Source organism: Eutrigla gurnardus (genome assembly GCF_963514095.1).
Source record: "Eutrigla gurnardus genome assembly, chromosome: 16".
Lineage (NCBI taxonomy): Eukaryota > Metazoa > Chordata > Actinopteri > Perciformes > Triglidae > Eutrigla > Eutrigla gurnardus.
In genome coordinates this window covers 3,091,855-3,115,150 of record NC_139927.1, presented here as the reverse complement: position 1 = coordinate 3,115,150, position 23,296 = coordinate 3,091,855, and the positions used below count along the sequence as shown (strand labels likewise).

The 23,296-nt window shown below is 43.4% G+C and overlaps 1 protein-coding gene across 4 annotated transcripts; it reads right to left on the bottom strand.

Annotated features, from left to right (window-relative positions):
• gtf3c2 (general transcription factor IIIC, polypeptide 2, beta) lies at positions 1–23,069 on the bottom strand. 4 transcript variants are annotated; one of them, XM_084030577.1, is made up of 21 exons: positions 22,782–23,069; positions 22,241–22,294; positions 22,008–22,123; positions 20,568–21,147; positions 20,339–20,469; positions 18,834–19,048; positions 18,640–18,722; positions 18,454–18,531; positions 16,334–16,435; positions 15,738–15,965; positions 15,117–15,228; positions 14,915–15,032; positions 10,796–10,827; positions 10,583–10,712; positions 9,653–9,794; positions 4,507–4,668; positions 4,310–4,388; positions 4,079–4,207; positions 3,224–3,478; positions 3,011–3,118; positions 1–1,837 (listed from the first exon to the last, which is right to left on the bottom strand). In XM_084030577.1, exons 3-21 carry the CDS (start codon positions 22,030–22,032, stop codon positions 1,637–1,639), a joined length of 2,910 nt encoding a protein of 969 aa, XP_083886703.1. In that variant the 5' UTR covers positions 22,033–22,123; positions 22,241–22,294; positions 22,782–23,069; the 3' UTR covers positions 1–1,636. The 4 variants fall into 4 exon arrangements, with proteins under 4 accessions (XP_083886703.1, XP_083886704.1, XP_083886705.1 ...); XM_084030578.1 differs by having other exon boundaries at positions 22,842–23,069; XM_084030579.1 differs by having other exon boundaries at positions 22,944–23,021.
• Between the last annotated feature and the right edge of the window lie 227 nt (positions 23,070–23,296).

The window sequence follows — 23,296 nt, the reverse complement described above, 5'->3', positions numbered from 1 at the left end:
TTTCAAACCAGTAATTGAACTTAGAGCAAAATCACGTTTTAGAAAACCTCTAAAAACGGAGACAGCTGCGTCTGTAAACCAGAACATTTTCCAAATGACGCTGAAAATAAATTAGGTCGTGTCACAATACCGCAGCTGCTCTAATTTAATAATGAATCTAAATGTTTGAATCATCAGAACAACACCAGGAATAAACCAACTAAAAAAAGAAACAATGAAAAAAGACCTAAAGTTTTCATTCGGAAACATTACACCATCAAAATTCAAGTATTTCCTCTCAGTTAAGAGCTTGAGTTGATAAAAGAGAAATCTATAAATTACAAAACTACAGCAGCAAAAAAAATCACCTTGCAGGAATAGTTCGGCCCCAAATAATACAAATTATAGATATTTATCACCTCCACAGGCTCTCTGTGTTCCCAAAAGGGTTTGGGAAACATTTTGCCTGAAAAAGTCAAGCATTTTAGTGTAAAACAGAGTTGGATGAAGGACAAAAAAGGTTAAAATCACCAGTGATTTCTTGTGCACATGACAAAGTCTTCCACGGCTTTTAGATGTTTTATTAACGTTTTCGATGTCGACTGAATCAAAAGCTGTTTGCGCCGATACGCTCAAAACGTGTGACTCCGCCTTTCTGAAAGCTTGATACAAACGTGTGACTCCGCCCTTCTGAAAGCTCGATACAAACGTGTGACTCCGCCCTTCTGAAAGCTTGATACAAACGTGTGACTCCGCCTTTCTGAAAGCTTGATACAAAGGTGTGAGAGAAAACGGTAGAGAGCCTCTGGAGGCGATTGCTAAATACAATTTAATATTTTTCTATTCCTTTAAAAAATGCAAATTTTTCCCAGCTTCCAAGTCGCCAAGTTTTAAAACACCAACAGTGAGGTGGAGGACAAAATCAGAATGTGCATCTTTCACTGTTAAAAAGAGACGTGAAGTTTAATGATTGCTGACCAACCCGTTGCCAGAGTTCTCGTTGCCGCTAGTTATTGCGAGTAACAGCCACAAATCTGAAGACACAAACAGAAAAAAACAGCAGTGGAATGTTTTACCGATTACAGAATCAAAACTTTGCTAAAATAACGTACCAGTTATTGATCACCTTTTGCGACTCGCTACTAATTTTGAGAACCTACCGGTGAGACGTGGAAAAATGACGAGTCATGCTGGCTTGGCTTCACACAGATGGAAGTGGGGAAAAAAGGACGCTTTCTTTGTTGACATTTTGAATGCATTCTCTTCTTTAGTAAACCAAACAAACGCTGCATCATCACTGTGGTGTGATGTCACGGCGTGCTGAAGTACACTTCTACATCACGGTGGATGACTTTCAGTTGCTGTTAATATCAATTAAAAAAAAATACTTTTCCTGAGAGTAGTTGAGTCTAGAACGGTGAAGGCAGCAGATCGGACTGCTGTCCACGATGCATTCACTGCCAAATAAAAGAAACTGAAAACCCCCGACATGAAAGCAATAGGTGGAAAATGCTAAATGTCAAAGCAAGGCACTTTAAATGCCAGCTGCTCAAACTTCCTGGAAGCAAATGAACCGTCACGTTTGGTTCGGAGTGAGAAACGGCACCATGGAGGCGTTGAGGTCAGCGTCCGATTCGGTCGTGAAGCCGAACTCTCGCTATAGCTCGTCCTTCGGCGTCTGGACATCCTCCTCCTGGTCCTTCGGGGAGTACAGTGCATCGAACTGGTCCTGGTTCTCACTTATGATCTTCTTGGCCTGGGTGCTGATCATGGCCCTCAGACAGTTCAGCCGGACCAGACCCGTCCGGCCCCCAGAGACCACCCAGGTGTGGCAGCACATGTTGGGGTTGAAACGCACCTGAGGAGAGGAGGAAGACTGTTAGAAGACACTTCCGATCCACTTTGAACATCTTATTTTGGAGATATCGCCATAAAAACTTCAACAGGAATGATCCTGACCCAGTTACTAAAGATAATAGATCTGGTGGTGAGCAGTTTCATGTGGGGACTATTTTCTTTCTACTGAAATCCACAGAGGTGTAGTTACATGGAATTAAAATAGTCCCAACATGAAACACTCAAAACCATCTAGATTGATGAATATGTATAAGCTCCTTTAGTGCCCATAAGATATCGGCTCATCCACCCAGAAAGTTTGAGGTTTAGGAACAAGGACGGGTCGAACGCTGTGTCATCAGCGTAAAGTTACACGCTGAAACGCAAATTGACCCCTGAGGGACTCCACATACATCATGCCAGATTCTTCTTTATCTTGATGACTACTTCTTTGTCTGATTCATTCTGATTATAGGTTATTGATACTTTCTTACTCTCTGTCCTCCTCTGAATGAGTCAGCCGGCGCTCTCAGCGAGTCAATATCCCCGCCGCCACCTTCTTCATCATCTATCTCTCTCCTCATGATAAATCCTCCTCTTCTTTTGTTTTCTTTCTCTCTTCCTCTTCCTGAGTCATTCTCCTCGTTAGAATCCATTTATCCCCCTCAGACCAACCCGGGGCCGTTTTGCTTCTTTTTTTTTTAGGTTTGTCCCATGAAGTGTTCATCCATCATCTCATCCCAGAGGGCACGGCTCTTAAAAATTAAGCACATCAGATCCTCGAATGGCTGCCCTCCATCTCCCCCTCCCTCCCTCCCTCCCTCCTTCCACCGATGGTGACATTTTTCTCATTTTACACATCATTACATTCAGCCCGTCTTTATAGCCGCCCATCAGAGGAGAGGGAGGAGAGGAAGGAGAGGGAGGAGAGGGAGGAGAGGGAGGGGAGGGAGGGGAGGGAGGAGAGGGAGGAGAGGGAGGGGAGGAGAAGGAGGGAAGGGAGGAGAGGAAGGAGAGGGAGGGGAGGAGAAGGAGGAGAGGAAGGAGAGGGAGGGGAGGGAGGGGAGGGAGGAGAGGGAGGGGAGGGAGGGGAGGAGAAGGAGGAGAGGGAGGAGAGGAAGGAGAGGGTGTTGTAGCAACAGTGTGTGTGTGTGTATGTGTGTGTGTGTGTGTGTGTGTGTGTGTGTGTGTGTACCTTGTGTAGTGCTGCCAATGGCATCTCGTCCATGTTCAGCTTTGCCTTCAATTCGGTGTCTCTCATGCGTTTCCAACATGCTCGCTTGTCGCTGCCTGTAAACGTCCGCTGGAAGTCGGAGGGTTGTTAGATATCGTTACATTAAGTGTATATATATATATATATATATATATATATATATATATATATATATATTTGGATGAATGAACCCACCATATCGGCGTCTGTGTGATGGAGGCAGTATCTCTTCACGGCCTCTGTGTACGTCGGGATCAGCAGAGGGGGACATTCATCCTTTCCACCTCCTCCTCCTCCTCCTCCTCCTCCTCCTCCGTTTTCATCATCGCTCTCATTCCCTCCTTCAGATGCAGCATCCGGTCCTCCTCCCTGCTCTCCCTCCCCCTCCACTCCTCCCATCTCCTGGTCTTTAGTTGCATCGTGAGGAACCAGAGATGTGAAATAGACGGGCTGAAGACGGGGAGGCGAGTACATTAATGTTAGATCATATTAGCAAATATACACCACTCCCAAAATATAATATAACATCACGACAACAAGGCGGTTAAACTTCAGGGAGATCATCTGTCCTGATCCAGGTCTGGGAGGAGATCCTCCAGGATCCGCTGACTCACAAGGAGTAGCCTAGTCATTGTTAGGAGTTCATACAGACAAACTGCTGAGTCATATTATGAGTTATTTTGTTCTCCACCAATTGTTCCCGTATTTTGTTATTGTTTTGGATTGTTTTATTGTTTTGGATGCAAATATATCTCATATTCATATTTGGATAATGACTATTTCACACTGATATATGAGCTTTATGTAAATGAAACGTGATGATGTAAAGAAGCTTCCTCCTGTCCCTCCTCAAACTTTTTTTATAGATTGTTTTTTGTCTGTTTCATGTTTGTATGACACATTTTATGTTATGTAAATGTTGTACTTTGTATTCGAGGAAAAATCACTTTCAACAAGATTTTCAACTTGATGAATTAGCTTGCTTTCCCTTTGGTCTTCCTGAGCGTTGTAGCCCAACGTTGACTCTGTAAAACACAGATATTGACTTACGAAGCGTCTCTCCAGCGTGCGTTTGATGTACTGAGGCGTGAGGCCGAAGTGAGGCAGGATGGAGAACATCACCTCCCCGAGGCTGTCTGCTGTCACCACGCTGTTCAACCACTCGGTGTAGGAGATGGACTGGACGGAGACACAGACAAGCAGCGCTAACATACGTAGATATTTACATATAAGCTACGCTACGCTATCTGTGACTGAAGGTGGAGGATTACAGCCACTCACCCACAGAGTGCCGGTCCGAGGAACCACAAAGATGGGGCGCAGGTGATGGTCAAAGTAATGAACTCCCTGAGAGCCGAACCTAGAAAACAAAACAACAACAACAGAGGGAAGAAGAACAAAAGAAGACGTGATGAGACTGAGTGTAAAGGAGAAGACCGCCACTTTAGAAAGTACAAAAAAACGAGAAGCGGTCTTACACTGCGTAGGCGTTCTCTTGGGCCAGCAGGAGGCCTGGTGCATTCAGAGGCCAGTAGATCTCGGTGGTCAGATAGCGTTTCTGAACGGTGATGGGGTCGTAGGGTCTCCTCAGGTCCCAGGTCTTCACGTAGCGGTCTTCCCCCGCCGTCACCAGCAAGTATCTGACAGGAAGGTCGACGGACACGTTAATGGTAGGAAGTGATCATCCAATGGGTTTACAACAGGTCTTCAAGGTTTTCAGGACCCCCAAGGCCTCTAGAGATCCAGTGGAGGGACCCCCAAGGCCTCTAGAAACCTAGTGGAGGGACCCCAAAGGCCTATACAGACCTGGTGGAGGGACCCCCAAGGCCTCTAGAGACCCGGTGGAGGGACCCCCAAGGTCTATAGAGACCTGGTGGAGGGACCCCCAAGGCCTATAGAGACCCGGTTGAGGGACCCCCTATTACATATCATATAAAACTGTGTTCCTTATTAAACATTAATAATGTGTAGTGCAGCCTATAGTTCATGTATAACAGTACTTTGTAATGATTGATTTTGGACATATTTACATTTTGTGTTTGAAAAAAAGGTTTGGGATCAAATAATATCGGGGACCCCTGCAGTAACTCTGGGGAGCCCCTGTTGAAATAGAGAATGTCTCAAATGCATGAAATGCAACTAGTTCATTGTTGCCACGGCAACCGGAAGCTCGACAGTGTAAGCCTCAATGACATGCGCATGTCGCTTAGCAGAACAGAGGAGCTCATTGAAGCTCTGCAAGAATACAACGAAAAACTGAGACAGCAAACACTGGTTGTCAAAGAGAAGCTCTTATTCATGGACCACCAGCAAGAACTTCACACTAAACTGAAAGATGAAGAGAAGTCCTTGGCGGCAGAAAACAAAGTCCTAATAGAACAACAATTTGAAGCCTGCATGACGCTCATCATCACAGACGACTTTGAGATCAAGAACGAGAAGCTGGAGGAACAGATGGACGCCATGAAGCTGCAGATGGACAGCATCGCTGCAGAAGTCCAGAGTGTGAACCAACAACTCACACTCCTGAACGGGTTTAAGGTCAACTATGAATCCATGACGGAGGAGAGTGAGGTTCTCACAAAGGAGAACAACACTCTGCAGAAACAGCTGGAGCAGCTGCAGAAAACGACCCCGGACCAACAAGCCATGGAGGCCGAACACCACGCCATGAAGTGCAAGAACGAGGCCCTCAGCCGAGAAAACAACGATCTGCGGAGTCAGGCTGCAGAGCTCATGATGGTTCTCAAGGACGAAAAAGCTCTGACCATACTGTACGACTCCCTGAGGAGGGAGAAGGACGACATCAAGCGGGAGAACGAGAAGCTTCGTAAGGAAGTCCAGAAGCTCTCCAAGAGAGCCGACAAGTTAAAAGCTCTGAGGGCGAAGTGTGCCGCAGTGAGGGCACAGATGGAGGCCGACTGCAGAGAGCGGGAGGCCCTCAGACTGCACCGGTTTTCCCTGAATCAAAAATATTTAATTTGGCCATCCCCACCTTAAAAGTGAATTAACTAACATCAGGTTTTACTCCGGGTGCTCCGGTTTTCCCTGAATAAAAATCAAATTAATTCGGCCATCCCCACCTAAAAAGTGAATTAACTAACATCATCAGGTTTTACTCCGGGTGCTCCGGTTTTCCCTGAATAAAAAAAAAAACCTCTCCGGGAACCATCACCTTAACGCGGTGGAGTGGTTTGTGTGTCCCTATGACCCTGAGGGCTGTGTTGTCTGGAGCTTTGTGCTCCTGTAGGGATTCCCATGGCAAATTGGTCTCAGGTGAGGGGCCAGACTAAGAATGGTTCAAGAAAGACCCCATAAAAAACCTAGGAAGAAGAGGAGTTATTTACATTTTTGGAAGAAAAAAAGTTTGGGATCATAAATATATATATATATATATATATATATATATATATATATATATATATATATTGGGGGGATTGAACTCGTATCTGCTCTGATGAATATGGGAATGGACTCGCAATGCAAGGCCTGAACAGCACATCGATCACATCTGTCCGCCGTAAACAAACGAAGGCAGAGCGATCAAAACGGACGGCGTTCATTGTGACAAAAACAATGGAGTGAATGTTGGAGAGAAAAAAGAAGACAAACTGTTCAGGTGGCAGAGAAAATGAGGAGAAAAGTGGAACAGAGGGAGAGAGATGGCTGTGTGATCAGAGAGCAGCGATCCAGACAAGATACGTGTCCTCTCGAGTCTCCGGTTCTCCGACTATTCGTCTTCTCTCGTTACGAGGTTCAAATTCAGGTTTTTACACAAGATTCATCTCGAACACACAAACAGATCCGTTTACTGAGTATGATAAGACCCGACATGGTTGAAAAAGAAATGCACAACTGATGGTCACTAATGGAGCGTTACAGACCATCATGCACTGCTCTGACGTGACAGAGCAGCATGACTGAGACAATCTCGTAAGCACCGCATCATCACAAATTACCCATAATGCATTAATTCATTTGGGAAAACACGCTTATTAAATGGCTTTGTATTCCGTTCTTAACTTTCAAAATAACAGCCCTAGTATACAAATTATTTTTAAAAAAATGTAAAGAAAAGGTAAATGATGTATATATTTTTGTGCTGTATAATATACTCCAAAAACAATTTGAATGAAAAAAATGTAAAAAATAAAAGCCCTTGGCATCACTGCTTACCAGGGGAACAAAGGAGCTTATAATATGTGTTTATCACAGAAGATATGTCTGTATTATTTATTATGGATGGTCTGTTGGTAATGTGACGTGATTAACGGAGCAGAGAAAATGTTTTTCAGTTTACACATGAGCTCACTATACAGTCCTCTAGGGAGGAGTCAACATCAACAGCCAATTACAAAGTCAGCCTACTATCACCGTAAGAATATATCAAGGATTAAATATATATATTTATTTACATATATGTGTGTACATATTAGGCTTGGGCGGTAATACGGTATCAGGGTATCAGGCGGTAACAGCAACGGTATCAGTTTCAATACCGTCATTAAAAAAATGCAATGCACTTATATAGGAGAGAGAGAGAGAGAGAGAGAGAGAGAGAGAGAGAGAGAGAGAGAGACAGAGAGAGAAAGAGAGAGAGAGAGAGAGAGAGAGAGAGAGAGAGAGAGAGAGAGAGAGAGAGAGAGAGAGAGAGAGAGAGAGGGATGGCGAGTCGTGCACCGAGTGACCTGGTCTCAAAGAAGAACACGACTTCTGCAGTTTGGCAGGATTCCGGGTTCCGACCTAATGACAAGTAGAGCTTAGTTCGGGCCCAGAAAATCAAGCCCGACCCGACCCGAGTCCGTGCACGTTCTGTCCGAACCCGAACCCGACAATTATTTTTCATGCATGAGGCTGTTGTATGTGCATATCCGTGGGAAGTGGGGGTGCGGCTGCACCGCTACTCAGTCACAAAAATATAAATATACAAATTTTATAGGCTACGTTAGTGCCGCCGCGATTAGGATATGACTGGACAAAGCCGACACGTATGTTATCGCCTTCTCCCACTAGTCACTTAACATGATCCCGTACCTCGGACTTTCCTGATGACTTGCTCAACGTTATTGTCCCGTTTTTAATTGATCCTTTATGTCTCCAAGTTCCATGTTGCACTTTAGCGTAACTCCTTTATTCTTTGATTTAGCTGCACAGAGCGGAACCGTTATGAATGATGCGTGCGCACGATGTGTAGCGTCTTTTTTTTATTACTTTGTCTAACTTTGTACACATTTCTTACGTAGACCTACTCTGCTAAACATATAACCAATATTTAATGTTTATGCCTAGCCTTCTCCTCAGATTAGGGGCCGGGTTCGGGTCGGGCTCGGGCAGAGAAGCTAAACTCTAATGAGTTTGGTGACGTCGTCTGAGCCTTACGTCATAATTTTTAATTAGTCACGGTAATGCCGTATACCGGGGTAAAATAGGGAGGAGGTTTGACGGTATCAAAATTTGGATACCGCCCAACTCTAGTACATATAATAATAATAGTAATAGAAAATGTGTGGAACCTTAAACTATGATAAAGTTCTCCTCCAACACATATTCATAGTGCTGGGCGGTATGACCAAAAATTTCACGGTATTTTTCAAAATTATATCGGTTTCACGGTATTTGAGGGTATTTTTTTTATTTTCAAGCACGACTGGGTGTTAACCTCATTTTCTAATAATTTAGAGAATAGTTTCTGCAGTAAATTGGCTTGGAATGACATATTTTACTGTCTTGAGGAGTGAATATTGTAGAAAAACATTAATGTCCACACTAGTATTAAAGATGTGAAGGAATCAGAATGCATGACTGTTGCAGTCAAAATATAGAACCATTTATTGTGCAAGTTTTGCAACTTGAAAAAACATCTTTTGTAAACCAACTGGCTACACAATGTAAACAATACATCTCCTGTAACTGCAAAATGAAGACTTCTTTATCCACTGAACATAAATTAAGGCAACTCCATAAATAATATTGAACCAAATAAATAGAAAAAATAAATAGTTCCACCGTTTGCTTTTCTTGTCGTAGGCAGTCCCCCTAGCAAACGCGTCTTTGAGTGACATTTGACCCGTCTTTTCTCCCGCAGTGCCAACTGCGGCTACAGCTTTAGCCCGACGGCATTTGCAGAATATTGTTGTTTGTTCGACGTCGGATTTTTTAAAGCCGACGAATTTCCAAACAACAGACACGGCTCCTCTTTTCGGTACAAGTTCTTCTGTTTCACTGCTTGCTCGTTCTGAACTTTCGGCGAAAGTTTCGACAAAAAAAAAATGGATAAACACGTGTTTATCCATTTTTTCACCGCATCGTACGCTCAACACAGGCTGTGCTCTCGCATGCTGCTTGTTTGGTGCAGCTGCTAAACAGCCCCCTCTCAAACCATGTCCGGCGGCGCGACATTCCGCCGCTCTGCGTTCCCGACGTTCATACGCTACACACTCACCGGTATTGGGGTATATGAAAGATTCATATCATAAAAAAAAAAACACCGGTATTCGGTATGAACCGGTATACTGCCCAGCACTACATATTCATATATATATATATATATATATATATATATATATTCACATGATGACGAACGTGACATCATCAGCATGCAGGTGAGATCGTGAACATGCGTACCTGGAGGCGGGGCAGAAGGCCAGCGCCCGGACGGCGTTGTCATGAGCCAGGAGGCATCGGTACGGCAGCAGGCTGAGGGACTCAAACTCACGGACTCGCAGCAGAGCGGACTTGGTGGCCAGATCCCACAGACCGACGACACCTGGATGTGGAGAATATGACACAAAACACCCGCTTTTCAGACAGCGACACATCGGAATTCATATTTTTTAAACTAGCTCAGAAAGACACTGATGTATATATATATTATTATTTTATAAAAAAGAAATATTTATTTAAATATATATATAAAATAAAATAAATCTATAATCTAATCTATAATCTAATAGATCTATATATATCTACATACAAATATATTTTATAAAAATAAATAAATGTATATATATATATATATATATAAATATTTAATAATATATATATTATTAAATATGTTTTTATTTATATATAAATAAATATATATCTTTTATTAAACAAATATATTTTAATATATATATATATATAAATATGAAAATATATAATAATACAAAATTATATATATATATATTTTTTTATATTATATTATATATATTTTATATATATATGTGTATATACATATATATATACACACACACACACACACACACACACACACATATATATATATATATATATATATATATATATATACTGTATATATATATATATATATATATATATATATATATATACATACTGTATATATATATACACATATATATATACTGTATATATACACACACACACACACACACACACACACACACACACACACACATATATATATATATATATATATATATATATATATATATATATATATATAGAAAACCAGAGGAGATTCATTTGTTTGTTCTTTCAAACACTGAACCAATTATTAAGAACATCTCTGAAAAAAAAAAAATCAATTCATACCATCATAAAATCCAATAGCCATTATGTTGTGTGGCTTTTCAGGCAACCAATCCATAGACAGGACCTGTCCACTGCTCTGATGGCGAGGGGCTTTGATGGAGCCCAGCTTCAGTGTTAACACTCCTTCTGCCTGCAGAGAAAACAGCTGGATATCATATCTCCAGGAAGGATCCATACTCATGAGTGTTAACCAGGTAAAGAGAGACAGTCTACCTTGTATATCGGCAGCTGTTCGTTGGCTTCTCCTGCAGAGACAAACAGGCATCACACTCAGAGGTGATTGGTCATGATGGTTAAGAATCATAACGAGGAGCACTTTCAAAGAACAACGTGTTTCATTTCAACAATCACTGCAAACATTTCACTTTATAGATTTATTTTTAATGAAAAGGCTCTCAAGAGGAAAACGCTTTTTCCAGAAAAGGATATGTCGTCGTTGCTTGACTCCACCGCAAAAAATACAAAATATAGATTTTTAATCATATAATTTAATGTATTTTATGTTTTAAATATTGATTTTTTATAATCGTCCTAAAAAAAACGTGATTAATATGAGAATCGATTGAATGGTGAAAAACAACAGGAAGAGGAGTTCTTCCCTCGCCTCCACACAGCCGGCCAATCACACGGCTGTATGGATGGTTTTCAGAGGGTGTGTGAGTGTGTGTGTGTGTTAGTGTGTGAGCTCGACTGACTTACAGATGGTGGAAATGAACGTTGGAGCGGATCCTGAGAGGTGGGGGAGGGGCGAGCCGGGAAAAGGTACTTTAACATTTACGTGACAAACGAGCAGAGAGTCCCGTTAGCTCGGAAAACCAGCCACGCTAATTGAATGCAGATTATCTCACGTGGAAACGCTGTGTGAACAGATCCAGTATCAGCCGAGTGTGTGTGTGTGTGTGTGTGTGTGTAACAGATAATTATAAATGGCTTTTGTCTGTCCGGTCCAGAGAATGAATGAGGAAGGGAATGAGAGGAGGAGGAGGAGGAGGAGGAGGAGCAGACAAAGAGAACACACATCATTTACAGCGGCGGCGTTCTCCATCAGACAAGGATCTGTAATTGAAATGACAAAGAAGATGCATCGCCGAGCCGTTGTTAGTGTTGGAAGCTATGAATTTTAAGGTTGGAGGAGCTGACACCTCGGGTATCCCGACTCTGTCAATCATCAAGGGACTCGCTTGGGGAGGGGCGGGGCTGGAGGCGGAGGGGCTCGGAGAAGGCCGAGATGTTTTTAATTTTAGGGTAGAATGTGGACGAGCTTCAGCTGCTAATGAGCATTTATTGCAGCTTTAATAGAAATACTTCTGTGTATGCTGCAGGTTTAATTACCATCACCAGTTATACCAGACCGAGTCCTGCAGGGTCCTAAGGGGGCCTACAGGGACCTTAAGAGGCATGCAGGGTCCTACAGAGTCCTTAAGAGGCCTACAGGGTCCTTAAGAGGCCTGCAATTATCCAATTAAAAATGATCATTATAATTTTTATTCATTTATTAAACTCACTTGATGTAAAAAAATATATTGAAAGTTTTCTTGAGCCAATTACAGTTCTTAGAAAAAAATTGGAATCGACAGGTCAGACTTAAAATAACAATAATAATAATTAAAAACTGGACTCTCGCTTCTCTAACTATATTTACTGCAGAATTTATATTTTGTCACTTTAACGATATTTTTACATACACAATAAACATTATTGCATTGCAACGAGTCTAGTAGTTTCAGTTATGTGTGATAAGCTGCTGTGTTAAACAGGTTCCTTCTAATATCTGTGATATGGATGTTAAAACAGAAATGTGAAATATGAACCTGGTGCTCCGGTTTGATGGGCAGCTGATGGATGGGTGCGTCTCTAAGTGAAGTAACGGGTACTTAGTTTAGTGAGTTGTTCTGAGAGTGATGACAGAAGGTGATCAGGAGTATTGATCTGCAGACCGGAGGACGACGAGAGGGAACTAATGACGGGGAAGAGAGAGACGCCTTTCTCTAGTTATTGGATTTATATCTATTAAACCCAGCAGAGTCACTGCTAGAGCGGTTCTTAACATCCAGCCGCTTTAACTGAAATTAGGAGAGAAAGAGAGGAACTACAAGCGGATTAAAATCGGATTTGTGCTGCCATCTAGTGGTGACTGCCTGATCTGGCACAGCCGACCGATGTCGGGTCGTAGCCGAGTTTCGTCAACAGTCCGAGAGTCTCGTCAACGACGAATGCGTCTAGGAATAATGCGTAAGGGCAATGGACTTGATTAATAATAATTGAATAATTCAAAACATATATTGCACACTGACGCTTGTAATTTTAGATGCAGCATATCTGTAAGTACCTGATTATTGAGTATTGGAAGTGTTGAGGAAGCTTAAAAAGCAAAGCAAAACACTGAAATCTAACAAATAAAATCAGAAAAAAAAGAAAATAAAAATCAGTTATAAATCCATCCATCGTCTACTGCTTTATCCTGTATCCAGGGTCGCAGTCAGTTATTAATTACTTTCGTTAAATATTCGAAGTGTTGACAAAGCTTAAAAAGAGACATCATTTAAAAAAAAACACTGAAAAAAACTAATACAATGTAAAAAAGATAAATAAATATAATAATACAAATCTAATAACTGCAAGGCTTTTTATTGGTTTAGACTTTAAGACTTCAGTATTTTTAAAATAGTGGCTTTTTAAAAACTCAGTATTGTAAGTTTCTGCAGGCATCTGTGTGAGTGTGTGTGTGTGTGTGTGTGGCTCTGCAACCTTTCTATCCAATAACGATAACCTTTTGGGGGGGGGGGACCAACGACCCGTGACTTCAGAATAAAATGGAAACCCGGCTCCATGAAGCAAAAAGAAAGAAGGAATGGAAATGTCAGCTTTATATGTATTAAATTTGATTTTTATGTCCATATTGCAGCAGGAATGTGCTTTCACGGTAAAAACCAATCCCAGTGTGTTACACTAATAAAGTGTATTCATTCAGACATGAACACATGAATGACTCCTCCTGTCTGATGGAGCCTTTAAATCAGTGAGGTGTGTGTTTGCCTGTTAAACTCCGGTCACACAACAGATAACAAAGATCTACTAGCTCCTAAGTGGGCGGGGTCATCCGTGATCAATAGTAATAATATTCAGAAGATATGTGGATTGTGAAAACAGGGGCCGATATTGACTTTTGGTCACTCTGCAGCTGGTCACCTAAAGGGGGCGGGGCCAGCTGCAAATCCCAAGTGATACATGTTACAGGAAACCAAGCCTGCAGATGTGATATGTTCAGGGCTTTTATTGTGAAAGGTAAAAAAGGAGTAGTTTCTCGTCTTCTTTTGGACTAAGGAGCCTCCGCCATGTTTTGTATCATGAATATAATCGTAGCCGTTTCATTGGTCGATGAAGCGAAGGCGTAGAAAATCGTTCAGAACAAATAAATAAAAAATAAATGATGATGCTTTTTACCTGCGTCGTTTTTGTATTCTGTGTGAAAGTATTTGTGACAAAAATAGCAGTTTGAAAAATGTTATGAATCGCCCTGGTGTGTAAGGCATTTATAGGAGAATAACGGAGCTCATGTTTATGTTTGCATGTAAATAGCAAGTTAATGGAGAAGAGTTTTATTACATATGATATAATTTATTATTATATACATTTCTCTGCAGAAAAGTCTACGATATTCTCAGGTCTATTTCAAGGAATATAGGATTTCTTCCCTGATTACACACACACACACACACACACACACACACACACACACACACACACACACACACACACACACACACACACACACACACACACACACACACACACACACACACACACACACTTATGATGGAAGTGGCTGATAAGCTCCCCATTAATCTCATTGGTACAGTCCTCTATCAGCAGAGACCCAGAAGCAGCGGAGATCTGAATGGAGTGTGGAATGAATGTGTGTGTGTGTGTGTGTGTGTTCAAGTGTCTCAGAGGAGCCGTTAACCTACAGCTGCTTAAAGCAGACTAAAGGTGCACCGACACAGACAGTCTGGAGGTCTTCACGGGTCCTTTTAGTTGACTAGGACATCCGGTCCGACCGTCTTAAACGTAATAAAACATTAATCATAATTAAGAATCACGATTCATGAGATTAAACACATTTATATGGATTATTGGTGAAGCCAAAGCGATTCATTCTATTTATTTATTTTAGCGGATCGATTTAGTTGAATCCGTAGGACATGAATCGTTACACCCCTAGTTGTTTTTCTATTTTTTTACCATTAAGGAAAAACCTCGCGAGCCCTTTGCCTTCGTCACACTAGTTGTCTTGTAAAAACACAAATGGTACGTTGTGATATTGAGACTCACCGGGGTTGGCCTGCTGCTGGCTGGAGTGCAGAGCGTCGGGGTGGGGCAGGCTGTAGATGGTGACCACGCCGCTGGAGGCGGCCACCGCCAGAAGACCCAGTCTGGGCAGGAAAGGAGCCTTTTGGGGGCGGGGTTTAAATGTGAGAACACTGTCACAACACCGGCTTCCATAAGAATCTGATGCTGGTGGGGAACGGCTCACCTTCCTGCCACAGCTGGGAAGCTCCCAGCCTCCTGCAGGACACCACTTCAGATGCCAGATGAAGCCTCGGTCCTGGGCCAGGCCGTAGGCGAGGGCCGGTGGGGAGTCCGGTCTGAGGAGACCGAAGAGGGGCTTTACAATGAGCTGCTAACAAAACTAAGTCGTTCATAAGCACGTGTAATAAGTTCTTCACAATAAAGTTCTACTGTCACTTTTGTCAATCAAAAACTTTTATTTTGAAGGAGCAAAAAATAAATAAATAAATAAATATTTTTTTTTAAATCGAGAAATGTTGGGTTTTCTTCATCAACAGAGTCAGACAGTCCAGGATGATGGAGACCAGACTGATCCAAATGCTGATCCACACGCTGATCCACATGCAGATCCACATACGGATCCACATGCTGATCCACATGTTGATCCACATGCTGAATGCTGATCCTCATGCTGATCCACATGCAGATCCACATGCTGATCCACATGCTGAATGCTGATCCTCATGCTGATCCACATATGGATCCACATGCTGATCCACATGTTGATAGCCCTGGTAACCTCAAAATAAAACAGTTAGATGCATTAATATCCCTCTCCGTGCTGAAAGTGCGCCCCCTACTGTACCTGGTGTTGTACTCCAGCGAGCCCAGGCCCCACAGCTGGACCAGCCCGGCGCCGCTGTAGGTCTGGTTGAGGTGGTGCTGGTCCTCCATCCCCCGATGGCAGGCCAGGGCGATGTACTGGGAGGCCGAAGCCCCATCGGGGGTGGGACACCACTCCACGGCCCAGACCGGGCCGCCGGCGTTCAGGAACATGTCCCAGCGGTCCGGGTGAGCCGGCGCCGCCGCGAACCTGGTCGGCCACAAAAACACAGCCGCTTAAAAACCCAAACACACAGACGGGAAAATACTAGATCTGACCTTTGACTTTTATTTCAGATCTCTGCTTTAAACAGAGAAATCCACAGAGCAGCAGAACAACCTGCACACGCAGAATACAGCAGATCTGCTAAATGATGACGATGCATCACCTTGAAATACACACAGTTAATCTCCCTCTAATGAGAAAAACAAAAGTGCAGATTTCTCAAGCTGGTAGCAGAAATTATATTATCATTTAGTTTGGAAGGAGGTCTTTCTAACGGATCTTCAGCCAGTCTCATATTTGTCATTTTAAAGTCTGAAGTTTTTGTTTTTATGTCGTTCAAAGTGTCAGCTGACCTGCCGAGTCTCTGCAGAGGCGTCTCGTCCTCGTGGAGGCCTTCTCTGGACACGCTGAACGCTGCCGACTGAAGCTCCTGAGGCAGGTAACTCTCCAGATCACTGAATAACACACACACACCTTCATCTGCATAAATACATCAATGTCAGGTGAGTGTCAATCAGCAGGTAAGCCCCGCCCCCTAAAGCATCCCCTGCTTTCTGGTCTGGTGGACTCTAAATGGACCATAATGTACTAAATGAACATCATGCTGGATTGAAGAAGACTTGAAACTAGAGATTGAGACCATAAACTCATGTTTACAATGTTTACTGAGATAATACATCAAGAGAGAAGTAGGACCATTTTCTCATAGACTTCTATACAACCAGAGAGGAGTCGCCCCCTGGTGGCCAGCAGAGAGAAGTAGGACCATTTTCTCATAGACTTCTATACAACCAGAGAGGAGTCGCCCCCTGGTGGCCAGCAGGGAGAAGTAGGACCATTTTCTCATAGACTTCTATACAACCAGAGAGGAGTCGCCCCCTGGTGGCCAGCAGAGAGAAGTAGGACCATTTACTCATAGACTTCTGTACAACCAGAGAGGAGTCGCCCCCTGGTGGCCAGCAGAGAGAAGTAGGACCATTTTCTCATAGACTTCTATACAACCAGAGAGGAGTCGCCCCCTGGTGGCCAGCAGAGAGAAGTAGGACCATTTTCTCATAGACTTCTATACAACCAGAGAGGAGTCGCCCCCTGGTGGCCAGCAGAGAGAAGTAGGACCATTTTCTCATAGACTTCTATACAACCAGAGAGGAGTCGCCCCCTGGTGGCCAGCAGAGAAGTAGGACCATTTTCTCATAGACTTCTATACAACCAGAGAGGAGTCGCCCCCTGGTGGCCAGCAGAGAGAAGTAGGACCATTTTCTCATAGACTTCTATACAACCAGAGAGGAGTCGCCCCCTGGTGGCCAGCAGAGAGAAGTAGGACCATTTTCTCATAGACTTCTATACAACCAGAGAGGAGTCGCCCCCTGGTGGCCAGCAGAGAGAAGTAGGACCATTTACTCATAGACTTCTGTACAACCAGAGAGGAGTCGCCCCCTGGTGGCCAGCAGAGAGAAGTAGGACCATTTTCTCATAGACTTCTATACAACCAGAGAGGAGTCGCCCCCTGGTGGCCAGCAGAGAGAAGTAGGACCATTTTCTCATAGACTTCTATACAACCAGAGAGGAGTCGCCCCCTGGTGGCCAGCAGAGAGAAGTAGGACCATTTTCTCATAGACTTCTATACAACCAGAGAGGAGTCGCCCCCTGGTGGCCAGCAGAGAAGTAGGACCATTTTCTCATAGACTTCTATACAACCAGAGAGGAGTCGCCCCCTGGTGGCCAGCAGAGAAGTAGGACCATTTTCTCATAGACTTCTATACAACCAGAGAGGAGTCGCCCCCTGGTGGCCAGCAGAGAGAAGTAGGACCATTTTCTCATAGACTTCTGTACAACCAGAGAGGAGTCGCCCCCTGGTGGCCAGCAGAGAGAAGTAGGACCATTTTCTCATAGACTTCTATACAACCAGAGAGGAGTCGCCCCCTGGTGGCCAGCAGAGAGAAGTAGGACCATTTTCTCATAGACTTCTATACAACCAGAGAGGAGTCGCCCCCTGGTGGCCAGCAGAGAGAAGTAGGACCATTTTCTCATAGACTTCTATACAACCAGAGAGGAGTCGCCCCCTGGTGGCCAGCAGAGAAGTAGGACCATTTTCTCATAGACTTCTATACAACCAGAGAGGAGTCGCCCCCTGGTGGCCAGCAGAGAAGTAGGACCATTTTCTCATAGAATTCTGTACAACCAGAGAGGAGTCGCCCCCTGGTGGCCAGCAAAATGGCTCAGACCAATCAGCTTCCTGTGTGGGTTTAGGTGTGTGTGTGTGTGTGAGAAGTGTTGCATATTTTCCTGATACTAGAAAAGTATCCCATTAATAAAGATGTTATAAACCATTTTATTATAACTGGTGAAGAATCACAATAAAGAAGCTAAAGATGCTTTAACTTTGGTTTCACTGGGACTTTCCGTGTGATGATGATGATGATGATGATGATGATGAGTGGATTCTTCCACCAGAGGTTAAAGGTCAGCTCACCTATGTGGGACGAGCTTCCAGGCGCTGGAGGAGGGAATCCACTCGGGGAACACCCAGCTGCTGTGGTGCTGCTCCCGGCTGCAAAAACCCAACACACACACACATCATCACATCATTCATTTAGTGGAACGTGTGTGTGTGTGTGTGTGTGTGTGTGTGTGTGTGATAAACAGTGAATATACTCACAACTTCCTGGTGGTCTTGGCGGAGTCCCACACAGACCTCATGGTCTTGGTGTTGAGCCCGTTGGGGGTTTTGATGTTCGGGCCCTGCAGGAGGAAAAATAATAATAATAATAATAATAATAATAATCAATCAATCATCAGTGTGTGCGTGTGTGTGTGTGCGTGCGTGTGTGTGTGCGTGTGCGCTCTACTAACATGACTCCTGTTAACGTGAACAGCTGGACTTCCTCCTGCCGAGTCCGTATCCGAGTTCGCCGACTCTTCTTCAACTTCTGTCCCCTCCCCCTCCTCTTCTTCCTCCTCCTCCTCTTCATCAACATCTGGAATGAAGTCCTCGTCATCGGCGGAGTCGCTGTCAGAGAACCTGCGTTTCCTCTTTCGGCCTTTCCCTTTCCTGGCTTTCTGGCTCGCTGCAGGACGAGTGGAGAGTGATGCAATTCAATTCTTGGATATCAATATAGAAATGTATCGGAAAATTTAAATTGTCAAATCGTTTTAAGATCGAAAACAGATTAATCCGGTTAACTAATGGTGCAAACAAGTGGAAAGCCACACTGGGACCTAACCTCTGACCTCTGACCCCTGACTACTAGGACAGAAAGCTGCACATGTTTATATCTTATCAATAGCAACACTATTATGAACGGGAATAAGGCAGCATTTATTTATGTTATGTATTTATTTATGCTTTTTTTCATGCAGTGAGACATTATTATTCATGATCATCTTATTTACGATCATTTTTGTCTAAAAAATAATGTTCACTAAGTTGTAAAAGCGTGTTTTATCTGTGTTGCAATTAGAAATATTCGTTTCTTATTCAAATGTAAAGTAGTTCCAGTGTGTTTTTGTGCCATTTAAGAGTTTAAAGCACATTTTGATTATCGTGAAACGCAAATTATTTCTTACACTTTTTATATCGTCCCCTAACCACTGAGCTAAAATATGTTTTTTTTTTAATTATTGATTGTGTCTAAACCTGGATTTCTGCTTTGCTGAAGTCACATGTATTAAATAGAGTCCAGTCGTGTGTAGGATTGTTGTCCAAAAGTCAGAAAATGTTTTTAATCCAACTAAATATTCTGCTTTGATTCCATATTTGTTTATGACAGCTGGATCGGGTCTCAGTGACGAATATGCCGACTGGTTTAGATTATTTTAATAAATAACATTAAAGTATGTGTATATCTGTGTGTTTAAAGGAGAAATCCGGTCATTTTTGACCCCATTTTCGTTGTCCCCAGAGTCAACCCGACTGATTAGAAGCAAAAAACAGACAGAAATGGACTTGACCAACATACGGTTAGTATATCTTATGTCTACGGGTGATTTGAGGTGAGTAACTCCATGCAAAAACACATATTCATGTTGTTTCGCCACACTATTTGAGCGCCGTCGTGCCTCGTACGGACCCAACCTGTGTAGGTCTTTGAATTATTTCCTGAGGCCCAGAAAAGCAGATAAAAGCTGCCCCAATGGGTTAGCATTGGAGCGAGTCTGGAAGGCTGCCAGGCAGGGACAGATCTCGGGCTAGGCAACGTCAATTTCTGTCGGGTTTTTTGCTTCTAATAAGTCGGGATGACCCTGGGGACAACGACAATGGGGTCAGAAATGACCGGATTTCTCCTTGAAGCGTAATATCTTGTTTTTGAGGGATGTGCTGTGTATAATCCGTGACGGCGTGTTGAGAGAGACTCCACCTTTGCTTCCTGTCCGCCCGGCGGCCGCGTGCGTACGGCCGACGTCGCCGTTGCCCCCCCGCTTGGAGCCGGACTCGTCGTCAGGATGACTCAGCACTTCCTTTGCCAGAATGTGGAGGTACTTCAATGCCCTGGAGACACATTTCACAGCATTGATGTGAAGACGTCCGACGTTCCTCGGAGCAACAGAACAGGAAATGTGACGTCGGGGGGCCGACATGTTACTTACATTTTGGCGGCGCCTCTCCTGCGGCGCCCACCCGGTGCCGTCTCCTCCTCCTCCTCCTCCTCGGGTTCGACCGGGGTTTGAGGCTCTGGGACCGGATCCTCCGCAGGCCGCTTCCTCACATACTTTGGTTTTTGCGTCCCGTTTTCACGCTGCACGCCGTCTACGACTCCACCTTCCTCCGCTGGCAGGCCGCCATCAGCGGGGGTAGACGGTTTAGCGGGAGTTTTTTTGGCGGGAGTTTTTTTAGCAGGAGTCTTTCTGGTGGGAGTCTTTCTGGCGGGAGTTCTTCTGGCGGGAGTCTTTCTGGCGGGAGTCTCTTTGGTCGGGGTCTTCTTCGCCATCGCCGTCTTTTTAGGAGTTTCCTCCGAAGTTTCCCCGCCAGCCTCTTCACCGCCTTCGGTGTGCCGTGTGCCGTTCCTTGCCGGAGACTTTGCTGCTCCTCTTCCTCCTCGTGAGCTCTTTGTCTGCGTTTCTTGCTCTTGAAGCGCGTCAGCGGTTTCATAATCGGAATACTTTGGATTTTTCTTGCGCTGCCGTCCTCTGGAGCTGAGCATCAAATGCTCCGCCGGCTCCTCTTGGCCTGGCGAGGAGAGTGATGCCGTTACTGGCGTGCAGTACATGGTGGTAACACAGAACTTTCATATAAATATGAAAAGCACAATTAAGAGACTACAGCTTCACCAAATGTTACTTTTACAAAAAGGAAGCGACACTCTGAAACACACTTATATGAATAATACGCTCTGTTACAAGTATTTAACGTGTATTTTTAATATTCAGGTTCTCTTTAAGAAAATCAATCAGACTTTTAAAGCGCAGACTCTCCATCCATGTTGTTCAGTCTTCAGTAGCAATAAAATAAATGTTTAAAACCAGTGAAGCATTTAACAATAAAAAAAAAAAATTATCTACTCAAACATAATGAGTACTTTTTTTTTTTGGCTGTAAATTTTATTTCTATTTTATCTCTATTTATGTATATTTATCCTATATTTTCTCTAGGTTATATTTGTATATATTTAGCTGAGAGTTTATTGTTTACTTTCTATATTTATTTGGTTTTCTGTAAGCTGCTGGAAATACAATTCATACAAGTCATCCCAAAGGGATCAATAAAGATAAGTCTTGTAAATGTATTATTTTTGTGTATTTTCACCACTGACAAACTTAAAACTTGTATGAGTCATTTTAATTATTATTTTTTGCTCTTAAATGAATAACATTTGTGCGGAAATGAATTCACACTCTTGATGTACTATACTAGATAATAGTATATAATAATATAATGTGCATTAAAGAAGCTTCCAAGAGTATTATTACCATTTTACTGTTTATGTTGCTGCAACCTTTAATGCAAGTAAGTCATGTTAGTAGAGTCACCTTTATAAGACAGTAAACCTGGTGCATTTACAGGTTTTTTTATGTATTTATTTATTTTACCTTTTCCGGGCTCAATGGGATCCATCGGCCCTGGGTGTCTGGTTGCTCGGCGGATGCCTCCTCATGTGTGGAGCAACTTTTTGCTTTTTTTTTTTTTTGTATTTCCGGCGTTTCTGCTGCTCAGAAAAGGAAACCGAAAGTGACACAAACCGCAACACAGCAGCTGAGAATAGAGTCCAAACAGCTGGAGAGTCGTTTTCTGAAGTGTACGTGCTAATATTTTATCACATTACCTCAATGGAGTCTGGTCTGCCTGGCTCAAAAGTAGTCAGCCCCAATCCAATAGTCTGTAAAACGGTAAATAACGTGAACGTTATTCACACAGGCTGACGTCTTGCTTCATAGTTTAAAAAAACGTGGGAAAAGTGTTGGAGAACCAGTCATAATAGCGATATCACCTCGATATCGCGTTGCCCGAGACTGTTTAAACAGAACCGCGTTTAGAAATGTGATAATTGTACACGATCTCCCCTACTGACGGGGTTACGTTAACGACACACACGTGAAGATGAGATATTTCAAATATATTAGTACCGCTCATTAATTCGGCGTATGTTTTAAATAGCACACGCGCCGGGTTGTTTAGCTAACAAGTTTGTTTGTCACACATTTGTCTCAACGCGAGTGACGCGCTGTCTCCTTCTAAGCTAACACCACAAAGCTAATGCTAACCGGGGCTAAAGCGCTTCTTTTTAACAACCCCGGTAAGTAAACCCGGGTCCGGGTCACGAACACACATTACACGGATCACCACCGGTGCCGTTAAAAGCTCACCCTGCACGCGCAGGAGGTTTCTTCCTCGGTGGCGGAAGCTGGAAAAAACACGCCTCGTACCAAATCCGGAACGCGCTTTAGATCCACTCCCCGGGATCGAGTCCCAAACTCTACAGACGGGGGTCGACACCGCGGGGGATCCCGGGAGCCGTCGGGACGAACCGGGGACGTGAAGCCGGTCGTTCTTCTTTCTCCAACGGCGACACTAGATCCTCAACGCGCGTTGTTTTACACCGATTCCGGTTGGCTGAAATCGCTCTCTGCTTACATCACAGCGCCATGTTACTGTACCGGCATGGTGAACCACACCTCCCCCTACCAGCGGAGCGGGGAACTACACCCGGAATACTGTAGGGGTGGCGAGTTCAATCCCACGAAGGTCATTTAAGCATTCACATTAATTCAAGAAAAAAGTACATAGGCATATATATATATACGTATATATATATGTGTATATATATATGTATATATAGATACACACACATATATATATATATGTATATATAAAATGATTT

Bases quoted from the DNA above. Each gene is read 5' to 3' on its own strand.
- gtf3c2 (XM_084030576.1), bottom strand. From the start codon at position 22,032: ATGGATCCCATTGAGCCCGGAAAAG. The intron at 10,713-10,795 runs GTAGACTGTCTC...TTTTCTCTGCAG, and splicing joins AACAGCTGCCGATATACAAG to GCAGAAGGAGTGTTAACACT. The intron at 3,119-3,223 runs GTGGGTTCATTC...TCCGACTTCCAG, and splicing joins ATCACACAGACGCCGATATG to CGGACGTTTACAGGCAGCGA.